At 51.3% G+C, this 13,243-nt stretch overlaps 2 protein-coding genes across 2 annotated transcripts; one reads left to right on the top strand and one right to left on the bottom strand.

Annotated features, from left to right (window-relative positions):
* Positions 1-4,885: 4,885 nt before the first annotated feature.
* UHO2_07164 (uncharacterized protein) lies at positions 4,886-7,714 on the top strand (the record flags this gene model as incomplete). Its single annotated transcript, XM_041558966.1, has 1 exon — positions 4,886-7,714. The coding sequence occupies one exon, from the start codon at positions 4,886-4,888 to the stop codon at positions 7,712-7,714; it is 2,829 nt and encodes a 942-aa protein (XP_041414900.1).
* A 2,114-nt stretch (positions 7,715-9,828) lies between these two features.
* On the bottom strand, positions 9,829-12,756 carry UHO2_07163 (uncharacterized protein; the record flags this gene model as incomplete). Its single annotated transcript, XM_041558965.1, has 1 exon — positions 9,829-12,756. The coding sequence occupies one exon, from the start codon at positions 12,754-12,756 to the stop codon at positions 9,829-9,831; it is 2,928 nt and encodes a 975-aa protein (XP_041414899.1).
* Between the last annotated feature and the right edge of the window lie 487 nt (positions 12,757-13,243).

Here is a 13,243-nt window from a genome sequence, read left to right as displayed (position 1 = left end):
TGAGGTCAGCTTCATCCATGTTTGCTTTATTCTGACATGGCAACTTCTTTTTCTTCATCCTTGTCGTTTGAGTGACAGATGGATGGCACATGGATAAAAAAAATAAAATGCTGGGTCTGCAGCTGTACTCAAGCAACATACGAAGTGCGGTTGCTGATGCATTGCCAAGGGATTTGATCTCTGCTCTTCTGCTGATGCACTCTTTCCCCTTCCAATACCCACGAGAAGATGCAGTCGCGCTGAACATCGATTCATTTTTATTTATTTTCTTGTGATGACAGACTTGTCACCAAACAATTTGGATGCAGAAAAGAAGGTTCCTTTGGAAAGAGGCCGGGGGCGGATTTTTTATTTTAATCTTACTTATTTTATTTTATTTTTTATTTTATTTTATTTTATTTTATTTTATTTTTATTTTATTTTTATTTTATTTTTATTTTTATTTTTATTTTTATTTTTATTTTTTTCGGACTTATGCACGCAATGGGGCCTTGACAACCAACACCTACAATACATGCTGCACTCTTCATGTCGATGGGCTGAAGAAGGCGTGACAAACACATGCACACACCAATCCGTAGACACCTGGAGCGGCAATGAAGAAAAGTGGCCTGCATGGACGATCGTCTTGGAAAAGAGAAAAGAAGACGGGAACGGAATAGGTGCGGGGTTGAACGTCTCTTGCACTTGACTCTCCAACAACACACGATCTCTGTCTGTTTATCGGATCCGAGTGCGAATTCGGCCACGCCGAACGGCATCATCAAATCGTCCTGGTCGGCTACTGAAAATGGCATTCGAAACATCATGGCAAATCACATAGGCACAGGTAGGGACAACTCGACAGTGCGCGGCTTTCGCTGAGTAAAGGAAAGACAAGAGGGAAAGTCAATATTCAATAAAGTGGCTTTTCCACACGCCACGATTTGCACTCCTTTCTTCGCCCTCTGACTGTGTTTCATGTGTGAAGAACGAGCAGCGTTGACAAGGGTGCTTTTGCCACGAGGAGCTACAACCGCTGCCTGTATGCGTCTCTCTCTTTCGCCCACTGCACGCCACTCGGTCCGTTCAGTCGGATCTTCCTTAAAAAAAACAAAAAAACGGTATTGATGGTTCTGGTCAAGCGAATCGAGCCGAGACATGCACTCGAACTGCTGCCCTCTCTGTGATGCCGCCATCATTGATTCGGCGAGGTCGCAGCCGGCCATCTTCAGCAGCCAGCGATGAACTTGAACAAGCGTCTCGTTTGTCCCACGACATCCTAAATGAGGAACCACCAGCAAAGGGCTCAAGGGCTAGACCAAGCAGCTGAAACTTACCCACGGTAAAATTAGCCTAATTTGATTCGCTCTTCTCTTTTGCTTGGAGTCGAGGTCGAGGTCAGTGCTAGTAGCTTCTACTGTAGCGGAAGAGCCGAAAAGCTGAAAAGCCGAGGGTCATGGCGGTGCACAATTTTTCTCAAACATTTTACCCTGGAAAATCAAAAAGGAAATCAATTTCCCCCATGTCAAAAGGGATCGTCTGGAAAAACTCAGCTCTCCCTCTCTCTCTCTCTTCCAGGATTTTCGGATTGGCATACGAATCCTGGACAGCTGACAGTCAGAGTCAACTTGAAAGTCAGCTCAGATCAGCTGACACGGCCCAAGAGGGACGGACTATGCAGATTCGGAACCAGAAAGCGGGTGAATATCGATCCAGTATCGTTGACAATCATAGCGCCCAAGTCGGACTTCGGAGACATTCGCACTTCTCTTGGCTCTTGGACGGGGGCCGTCTCGTCCTCTTTGACTTGAGGGTACAGCATGGCGCGGAGAAGCATGCAAAGAGCTAGTGCAAAGAGCTAGTGCAAAAAGGATCGACAGTTTGATCGGCAAAAAGGACCGACAGTTTGATCGGCGACCAACTTTCCACTCGAATCCTGCTCTGCTTCTCTGTATCGCCAATCAAGTCCAAGTCGAAGAGCATGTTTCCATTCTTGTCTCGCTCGTGGATGCGACGCAATGCATCGTAGATCGCAACAGAACACGCTTTACCAATTCACCGCGCTACGGCAGCAAATTCGAACTGAAAGCGATCGTGTCTCGGCGACTTGGCTTGCATTCAATGCGGATCGCTCTTTGTCGTTTTCAGAGCTTCTTCCCGCACCTCACAGCAATGTCAACCAAGGTGAAGCGATGCTAGAAGTGCCATCGACACAGGCGTTGGCTTCTTGCCCCTTGCTCCTTGCTCCTTGCTCCTTGCTCCAAATCGAGTTGATCGCCATGGCTGAGAATCAAAGCGTTCCTTTTACGTTCTCTTGCCGCTCGCGATCCTCGCCTGCGCACGCGCGACCGCCGGCGATCCCGTGAGAACAACGACGACATCAGGATGCAAGGTAGATCCTCTTTCCAAGCATGGGCGCAGATCCTGCAAGTGCAAGTAGAAGCATGGGATCGTCGCTAACTTAACTCTACCGTGGGGCGTACACATTCCAGGGGTCCGTTTGTTCTGCAAAGAAGCTTCACTAAAGCGCTTGCCGATGCAGGTCGACCAACGCCCCACTACACCCAACTGCATGCTCAAAGTAAGCCCTGCTTGCCAGTCTACTGTATCCGAGGTCAACATCCATAATACGGCCTCCTCGCGTGGGAGTCGCGAATGATGCATGGCGAACAACTCGGCTGGAGAGAGAGAAAACAAAAGAAAGAAAGACAGAAAGACGGAAAGAAAGGGGCTCTCAAATTCACACACCACAAAAACAAGGGTTGCAAATCCACTCACACCATCGACGACCGGATGATGCTCGTTCCGAAGGAAATCATACCCAGCATTGAACATGCTCACGGGGCCATGCAAAGCATGTCGGCGTACCGCGCGCCGCAGACGAGCAGCAACAAGCGAGGGTCGATCTTCCAACTTTTCGTATAGAAAGCGATTATGGGTCATTCAAGCATCGGTCAATGCCGTGGGCTAAGGTCATGAGCGATCAAGTGACAAGCCCGCCTAACATTACAGAAAGGGTGGAAAGGATAGCCGAGCACTGCCACGTTCTTTTAGGCCATAGCGTGGGAGCCCACGCTCCTCTACACCACCACTTTCTCCCTTCGCAAAGCTCGTCTAAGGTGAGTTCTGGGTCTAGGACATCATACCTCTAGGAACGCGGCCTTTCTTGTTTCGGCTATCCTAGCTCGAGGCGAGACTCGTTTGTCAAATATCACAAGTTTTGCATCGCCACGTTACCTTTTTATCGCCGGCATCGTTTACCTGCGGTCGCCAGCAGTTGGAGCGGCGGAAAATACATGCTCTCTACGCTTATGTCAGATTGGTGTTTTTGACGTCGTGGCGCTCTATGGTCGTGAGAACGAAGGATGCTGGTTTGCAATTTACCTCATTGTTTGCGCGATAAGACCTGACATGCGACTCGGCCAGGAAAAAGATTCGAGTCGGGCCACGGCTCATCTTTTCGTCCGAAGCACCGATACTCTCTTCGATCGTTTGCTTCGGATCCGGTCTGGACGGCGCTGAGAGGCTACTGACAGTGGTTACGATGGCATGCACATACTCAGATGTTGAGGGATCAGTCGATGTCAATGAGAACGATTGAGTTGATGATTCAAAGTAAAGGTAAACACAAGAAATAGAGCGAACATATATAGCCAATTGACCTTAGCAAATCTGTGTAGAAGCCAAAGACTCTGTGTTTGGCGAGTAGGAACTGGACGAAGAAAGGTCGTCGATCGAAGCGTGGGAAATGTGAGGCTTAAGGAACTACGGTGATCGGAGGCATGGCAAGGTTGCGTCGAGAGCGTGGGAGTGTGGAAATCGAGAAGAAAAAGGAGCGTGAGAAAATTCGAGAGAAATGGAACAACCGAGACTGATAGCGAATAAAATGAAAGTGAGTACTGTTAGAGTTTAACTTCGGACACCGAAGCAAATGAAACATCGACTCAATCCAGACCAAAACAATAAAAAGACATACCTGTTAGTTCGGCGATTTTTCTAATTCATTTCGAAACCAGTTCTTGACAGAGTGGATCGTCCAAGACACAGCCTCCAGAAGAGTTTGCATGGACAATTTGAAAATCGAATTGCATCGCGATCCTCACTCCGATCGGCAGTCGGGATCGGGAAGGGGTGCTTTCGGCCGACACTCATTCGCTTCCGCCTTGATGCCGTATATCTCGCAAGCCGTTTGGCGGGCAGATGAAAGATCGTCGTTTGCACGAAACCTGGCGATCTTCAGCAGCTTGATTTCAAATCCTCCATTTGGCTTCTCGTTTGTGCCGCACGAGACCGTATCCTTGCCTTGTCAACTGCATTCAAGTCATGCCCGCCCATCTCCCTCTGTGCAACACTGTAGAGTGAGGAAGAGAGTGGGAAAGAGGGGCTGAAGCGTGGGCATTTGGCTTATGAATAGAGATCCGCAAGCTGTGTACAAGTCAGAGCGTGTGTGTAGGCAAAATTGCCCAACTTGGGAATTGGCTTTCTGTCAGGGTCCAACTCCCCTGTGCCACCTTACGGCCGACGGTCTCTGCTCATACCGAGAGACTGGACGGTCGACACCTCCCTTCTTACCTCTGCTCATCTATATACTTTATCCGCAGCTTACCAACACGTTGCGAAATACGCAAAGGCAGTGCATAGGGCTTGCGCTGCACTACGGTCAAAGCGGGGCCGTCGGCATCGCTGTCGTATGCAACTTTGACAGATTCGATAAGCCAAGCTCTCCATCTTTCGGCTACTAGTCCTGCTGTTGCCTCTCTCTCACACATCGACGAGCCTCATACACCACCGGCGGCTCAATATTGAGCAGCGTTCCATAGCACCCGGTTGTTCGATGTTGCAACTCTAGCAAGCTGTACTCATCACCAAGGCATCACCCATCGCCCATCGCCCATCGCCCATCATGCCGACCATCACCTTTGTCACTCCTCCTGGCAGGCCTTCTGTTCTTCGAGCTCACACCATCCAACCTGCACTCCCCCAAGACGATCAGCCGCAAGCATCAACATCCAAACTACCCTCACAAACCATGCCAGTTCCCACAACCAACAAAGAAGACGAACGATCGAAACCCACGCCGCTGGTATTCCAAAAACGTATCCTACCACAACTCACCACATCGCCCGAACCAGCACAAGAATCGTTCGGAACCCCACAACCACGCCCTCGTGTCTCCCTAGACGAATCTAGATCGCCAACAGGCGAGAAGAAGAAACCTTCACTTCTATCAACTGCAATCTCTGGCTCATCGCGACTTCCACCCCGCAGTGCCTCAACTACCAACCTCGGCATACTTCGGAGGGCAGAATTGGACGATGCACATTCCTCCAGCACCGAACTGCCTAGACCGCGATTGCACTTTGTCGAACCGCACAAGCAAGCCGCGCCTGTGATGTCGGCTAAGCCAGAACCGACCGCTGAGCAGCAAAGCACATCATCAACACAGGCAGCATCAGAACAGCCTCGGAAGCGCAGTTTGGTGATTCAAGAGCATGCAGATGTGTTAGAGCGCGCGGCTGAACGAGCTGCGAGAAACAACCTCAGTACGCAAGCGTTGGAGCAGCATGGAAGGTCGAGACAACACTGCACGTCTTCTGGTGGAGAAGAGACTGCGTCAACGAGGTCAAGTTGGGCGTTGAGAAGCAGTTCCAGGGGTTCGAGCATTGCTACTTCCCCAACCTATGCTTCTGAGAGGTCGGATGGTGAAGTTGGCAAGTCACAGGCAGAAGAGACACATGTTGTTTCGATCTTCAACCACAATACCACAGCTGCAAGTGAAGCGGCACCTTCGCGCAAGTTGACATTTATTGATCCAGCTCCATCGCGCAAACGCGGTCCACCTAGGCCGTCGAGAGCGCTCTCCCCCACTAGCCATTCTTCCCCATCCGACAGGAAACCTAGCGATGAAGAGACGCACAGAGAGCCATCTCATCGAGTGCTCGCATTCGCAGCTTGTCCCAAACCAGAACGCGCTCGTGCGGCGAGGAAACAGAAAGCAAAACTTTCGGCCAGTCCAGCACCACATAAACTAGCCTATCCGCAAAGGTTGAGGGGGATTAGAGGGACGCATCCGATCCGATCGCCTGCGCCGGAGTTTGCGGCTTTGCAGATGGGGCAGAATTGGGATTTCAGGGGAGAGGATGTGGATGAGGAAGGCTCTGGATATAGTGAGGATGAAGAGGATAGTGATGAGGAGGAGGATGAGGAGGATGAGGCGAGTAGTGAGGGGGGCAAGTCCGATATTCAGAGCTTGCAGCAGAGCGACGAGGAAGAGGACGCGGTTGATATGCAGCTGACTGGCCAGGACTTGCGGAGCACTTCGACTGCACCCAACGACGTCAAGCTAGCGCCGAATCAGAGACGCGCGAGTACACCTGGCCTCACCATTACCAACACTGCTTTCTCCACCCAACGATCTCCACCACGCACCCAAATCCAGTCTCCTCGCTCAACCCAAACCTCCCCTCTCTCTGCTCCCTCGACACGCAAGCTCAAACCTAAAGAATTCTTCTCCTCTCACCCCATGTGTTTCCTCCCTGACGCATTCGAAGATTCAGCACCACCCACCCCGACCGAACCCGATTCTGAAGGCTACGAGCCTCCCCGCGTCACCCTCTTATCAGGTTGGCTTTCCGAAGGCGGCGGTGGTGGGGGTAGTGGAGCCAGTTCACGCCGCACAAGTTGGCAGCATCCGCATCCAAACCCCTCTCTACGCTCTCCAGTTGGAGAAGAAGGCTTAGCAATGCCAATTACGCTTCCTCCCTTCCGTCGCACCCGAGAACGTACACCGCAATACGGCGTAACAAGCGACGGAGAACAAAGTAGTAGGAGCTTGGGTGGAAATGTTGCCTTCATTCGTGAATCTGCTGGGTTTGGGCGATCACCCAACTGGGGTGCTTCCCCCTCGCAGCATCTTGGGATCAGCGTTCCGATCAACCCCAACCCTACTCAGCACGATCGACCTTCAACAGCCTTAGCTGGATACAGAAGAGCGAGCCATTCGGTAGAACCGCAGAGAAAGGTGAATAGTGCATTTACTAGTCCGATAGGATCTTATTCCCACCAACAACCTGGTCGACGGCCTGGGATGGGAAAACAGAGACCCGTATCGACTTGCTCGCATATCCGATCTTTTGCTTCGGTCAAGACGAGTATGAATGGAGATGTAGTGATGGCAACATCTCCACCAAGAGAAGCGGGTAGTGCGCTGGAATGTTTGAAACATCAATTGGAGGCTCATTCGCCCAAGTGTAGGTCGGGGCGCACTACTCCCGGGTGGCTTTCGGATGGTCCAGGGTTGGGTGCGGGTAAGTATCGGAGTGAGAGATTGAGTTCGTTAGCACAAGCTATGTCGGTTGGGGGAGCTAAAGCGACAGGTTTTGTGGATGGGGATGGGGGTGAGGCGCATCGTCGATCGAAAAGTGTTCCTTTGCAAATTGCTCCCTCACCAGTACCTCCAGTAGAGGTGGAGGGCACTCTCGAGTTGGTGAAGCCAACCCCAATCGCGATCACACCAACAACAGCTAACAGCGAAACAACAGCTAACAACAAATGGACAGCTGAGCGAGATGGAGAAACTCTCCCACCTCCGCCCTCCAGCACGAAAAAGGGGGATGAGGAAGAAGAGGAGGAGGAAGAAGAGAAACCGTTTCAATTTGCCAAACAAGAACTAGGAGAAGATGGCAAATTGAGGATGGTTGTTATACATACTTCTTCCGAGCGGAAGGCGTAGAGCGATCAGTGGATGGAGGAATAGCATTGTGGATATCGTGACTAGCATACTAATGTTACATTGTTAACGATCATGCTGATCACGTGTGGGTTTTGAGCTTGGCTGTGAGGGCGAGTGAATGGCGCAGCCGAAATCAAGTCACTGGACAAAGCTCTGGAACCTGTTGAGGAATGCACAAGCGAGAGGCAACAAAGTAAATAGCAATCATTGTTATTAGGAAAGCGGCTAAGTACAAAGCAATGTATATGTCTCTACCTATGGCTAGTGCGTGTGTGTGAAATAAGGTGACACGTAGGATTGCACACTGTCGTGATAGGGGTAAAGGGGTGGCGGTGGGCGATGATGAGCGTTGATGAGCGTTGGTGGGTGGTGATGAGTGGCGACGGTGAGCGAAGTTGGCGGACATGTTAGAGCGTGAGTGCTAGGTCATGTGATTTCACTGCTTTGACACTAACCTTCCTTCCTGCTCCCCTTAAAATTAACCCTAGTGCCCTCAGCATCCGCCTTTAACCCTCAAGCACCACATCTCCGGCCCAACGATGAGAAAAATAAGCGGGCATCAACGAATTCAAGCCCCCACCCTCCTCCAAGCTGGCCACTCGACTCACGCAATCGCTGCTCAACTCTGCATCTCCCAATCTCTCGTTTCTCGTCGAGGTTCGTGTGTCGGGATAGAGGGGTGGGAGACCGAGTAGGCGGGAGAGGGAGGTGATGGAGTGGGAGCAGCAAGGAGGGGTGGATGAGGAGGAATCGGAGGGGGAGGGAGATCGAGAGGGTGAGAAGACGAGTTTGGAGAGGCAGTCGAAGAAGCGCAAGCCTGGGAAGTGATGCAGAGCGACACAGTACCTCGCTCACAGACTAGTCTCGCAAACATGTTGCAGAGCACCAACTTGACCCTCAGCCATGCATTCCATTCTAAGTGACAGTGTTTGATAATTCAATCGCTGCTGCTCTTATCCTTTCTGTGGCGTGAAGGAAGAATGGTGTCGACAAGCAAGACCGTTTTTATCAGACTTGCACCGACCGTATTCTGCTGTGGTGCGCACAAACCAGAACACAACCTTTTGCTAAGATGATCGTGTTCGCCAAAACATTCCTTTGCCACTGCAACCGAGAAGTTCAACAAGCGACTGTGCCTGAGTTGAAGATATGTCGGAAAATATCCAAGGGTTATCCAGAATGCCGACAGGACGAAGCTCGTGAAAGCATACGCCGCTTATTCACGAGCTTACTCAGGCTCGTGAAAACGCACGAAGGATGACATGGCAACGGCTCAGGAGCTCTGCAGGAGAGACACCCAGGAGAGACGCTCAACTCATCCAAGGTAGCACGATGTTCTCAAAGGTAGTGTCAGGATATATATACTCTCGAATATGATAAGCATTATAATTGCTACACACCTATACGGAGGGAGCCTGATCGTGGCCCCCACGAAGTGGTACCTCTATTTTCAACTGTCTGCGCAGTATGAAAGGTGACGATGCGCGAGTCTTGCCTTTGCTAACCCGCTTGCTACAACCTTGATCATCGCACACACCATCAAAGTTGCTGCTATAACTAGAAAGCAAAAGGATGGCTCGACTATCACACAAGAACAAACCCAACGATCAGCCAAACGGCGAGCAGCCTTACTCCCAACGCGCTGCCTCATCTAGCAAAACAATCAAGACCGAACCGAACCCTCAACCTCCCCTCCTCCTCAACACAGAATCCCCCGGCCTTCCCAAATTCGAGAAACAAGATCTTCCTCCTCCGCTGCTAACCCCAATCAACCTTCCACACATGAACGAGCCTCAACCGCACGGCAGAAGTGCATTTCTCGACCTATGAAGACAACCTTCCCGCGAACACAAGCGAATAAACAGAGGTAAACTACAAGCTTTAAAATCACCAAGTGGACGAGCACGATCGAAAGGTTTACCGAGAGAAGAGGTGAACGCTCATAAAGCGAAGATGAGGAGGAAGCAATGAGCTGTTGTCAGAGCGCTGGCTGCTGCAGTGGGGGAGGTGGGGCTTAGGAACTTTCGATCGCACTCTAACGCACACATTCATAGCGAACGTGTGAGTGATGAGTGGTATATGATTTCATTGAACCCTTCTGCTCTACATTCCCATCAATCAATAGCCACCGGTCTGCCATCAACTTCCACCCCCTCCACCAATTCTTCTTCCTCCTCAACCTTCACATTCAACTTCTCCTTCAACAATTCCGCCTTCCCCTCCTTCCCCAGCTCAAACTTAAACTCTTCCTCCGCCACATCCCTCATTCTCCTACCGAAAACCTTTGCAAAATGCTCCCTATAATCCCTCGCAACACTCTCCACTCCTTCCTCCCTATCCCCCTTTCCGTCCCTTAGCTGCTTGTTATACTTCGCAAATAGACCCTCCGGATCCAATCTATCCTGTAAACAAGTCATGTTCCTCCCAACAATCCCACACGCTATAATATGTCTAAATCCCGCCATAGCCCGTTTCTCCACATTAACCGCAAACCCATGACTGGAGATCCTATGACGAACTTGAATGCCGATGCTTGCAATTTTGTGGTATTCATCTGCCCATACTCCCGTGTGGTTCTCCGGCGGCTCTACCGTCTCCACCCCTCGATCGGCAAGCAGGGAAATGAGCGAGTCTTGAATTTTGTCGACATAGCATCGGCTAGCGAGATTCATAGAGGCAAGGTTTAGGATTGGATATCCGACCAACTGTCCTGGTCCGTGATAGGTGATTTGACCACCACGTTTGGTGAGGTAGTAATCGGCACCGAGCGAACGGAGGTGGGAGGAGACGAGTTCGTTTTCGGAATCGTGTCGACGACCTTCTGTGTACACGGGGCGGTGTTGGAGTAGAAGGAGCGTGTCTTGTGCTGCTTGTGCTCGAAGGGAAGCTTCAGAGGCGGAAGGTGAGATGGTGCTCAGTCCAGCAAGAGTGGAAGCCGAGTTGGATGAAGATTCGGAGAGAGATCGTAGGGCAGAACGTGCATCAGCTCGTTGCTTAACTAGATGTTCCTGAAGCGCCAGACCAATGTGATAAGGCACAAAGCCAGGGATGTAGACCGTTCGAACAGGGTCTACGTGCGTAAAGTCCCCTTTTGCGACTGAGGCAAGATCGCAACTCTTCCCATTAGCACCTTCGTCTCTTCTGATAGCTGAGGTGGAGAAATTCCGATCACCAAATTTGCTCTGTACCGACGAAGAAGCTTCAAACCCCCTTCTACGAGGGGAAATTGTTGGAGCAGACCCCAACAATGGCGCCTTAACCGTCGACTTGACCCCGCTGTTCTTCGCTCTCTCCTCCTTATTCTTCCCCAACAGCTCATCCTGCGCTTTATAAACATAAAACTTCAACTTCTTCGCCACTTTCTCATCCGACATCATCCTTCCCTCTCCCTCTCCCTCTACCTCCCCTATTGCCACCTTTCCCAACCACTCGGGCCCCTCCCTCCCCTCATCCTCAACCTTTCCCCTGATTTCAGCAGCACAAACCCGATTCAACACCCTCACCAAATACTGCGTCTGCCTCAACGTTGTCGAGAGCTGAGCTGAAAACACCAATGTCTCACTGCTTCCCTCAGGCAATTTCGCCAACGACTTCCTTATTCTTTCTGCCTGCTTGCCGTTTCCTTCCCTTGCCATACTCTGTAGGGTTGCTTCCAGATTGAGCATGCTAACCGAAGCTGTCTCTCCTGCATCTGCAGAGATCGCGAGGTAATGACCTTGCGCTACCAACGCATCGAGAACAATGCAGTAAGTGGTGTGGGAAGGGGTGATGCGCCAATGCTCGAACAAGTTGAGGACGACGATAGAGGCTGGGTAGTCTCGGTCTGCTAGTGCGGTGGCGAGGGCTGTATTGAGGGTGCCGCGACTTCGACATGTGGCGAGGTTTTTGCGTGAGGTGGAGAGTTCGCCTTCGCCGATCTGGACTAGTTTGCGGATGAGAGCGCGGGTTGATGAAATGACTGAAGTCTGGAGAGAAGAGGTGCGCTGAGCAACAGCCCTCCGCATATCCAACAATGCCTTTATTAGGTTGGCATCACTGAGCGCATCAGTGGTGATAAGGCTACTAAGCTCTTCAACGAGCAAAGTTCCTTCATTGACGTTACCCACACTCGCCTCGAACCCAATCATGAACGCAAGCACCGAACTTTCGATCGGCACGTGATCAGCCACCATCAAGCGCACCACACCGTGAAAGCCCGACATCATCTGTTGTCTTGCTGCTTTTTCGATCGCCCTTGTCGAAGGATCTCGCGTGGAGAGTTTATCCCGAATACCAGCCATATACGTCAAATAAGGATCAGCCTTAATCGGCGGAGGCATCGTTGCCCCTTCCACCACCTCCCCCTTTGCCGCCATCCTATACCGATCCAACCAGACCCTCGCACCCACCATATCCTTCCCATCCATTCTTGCCTTCACCAACGATTGCCAAATCACAACATTATTCCCCCACCCCGCCAAATCCACCACCTCGCCATTCTCCCCCGCATCCAACCAACCCTTATCCTTCGGAAACCCTTCCACCCTCTGCGCCGCCGCCCATCTCGCCAACAAGGCCTCCCCCTTCTTCGGCTTCCCCACCCTCCCATACGCATGAATGAACGTCGCTAACGCCCTATGATTGATCTTCCTCAAATTCCCTTCCTCTCCCTCCTTATCCTCACTCGGGATCAAATGCCCTAACGCATAATTCGCAGCCTGATGCAACTGTTTCGTCCCCAATAGTCCAATAAAACTAGCCAGCGTGGCAGAAACCATCCTCGCAGTCGGCTGAAACTTGTGCTCGATACAAACGTCGTAGATCATAGCAATCGCATACATGCACTGTGCTGGGATCGACAGAGCTTTTGCTGGGATACTGGGATCCAGTTGAGCTGGTCTCCAAAGGTCGGGTGCGATGTCTGTGTTGACTTTCTTGGGAGCTGGTTGGGTCGTGGCGTGCCGTTTGGTTTGGATCCGCATGGAGACGATGAAATCTTCGAGTTGTTTGGCGGTGAAGGGGACTCGCCGGGTGTCTTGGACATCGGAGACGAAGGATGACATGGCGGAGAGGATGCGGTTGAGTCGAATGAGACGGATGATGAGTTGCGCTCGATTGTCGTACAGCTCGTTCTCGCTTTCGCTTTCGTGTGTGCGGGCAAGGTCGGGGTTGACGTGTGCTGGAGGAGATGGTTTGGGTTTCGATGATTCTGGGAGTTGTGCCCACTCTTCTTTGTCGAACACGGCTTTTGTTGAGGCTTGCGGTGCAGGTTGTAGTAGGGTGGATTTGAGGAAGGCTGGTTTGAGTGCTCGATTGACCAGATCTTGTAGCATGACTGGTAGTAAGGGCTGAGCAGCCGCATGCGAATGTGTGGAATGCGATCGTTGTGCTAGAGTACGGGCGCCGCTACTCGGTCCTGCTAGATTGCAATCGAGCGTCGCCGCTCTGATGCTAAAGCGAGGCGTCCTCATCTTTCCCTCGCTGTCACTGTTGCTTCAGAAGATGGTGGTGGATGGTGATGATGACCACAAACGAAGAATGAGAAAGGAA

The sequence above is a fragment of the Ustilago hordei genome (assembly GCF_900519145.1).
Source record: "Ustilago hordei strain Uho2 genome assembly, contig: UHO2_contig_24, whole genome shotgun sequence".
Classification (NCBI taxonomy): domain Eukaryota; kingdom Fungi; phylum Basidiomycota; class Ustilaginomycetes; order Ustilaginales; family Ustilaginaceae; genus Ustilago; species Ustilago hordei.
Note: the sequence above shows the minus strand (reverse complement) of the source record. Positions and strands in the feature narration are given on the sequence as shown.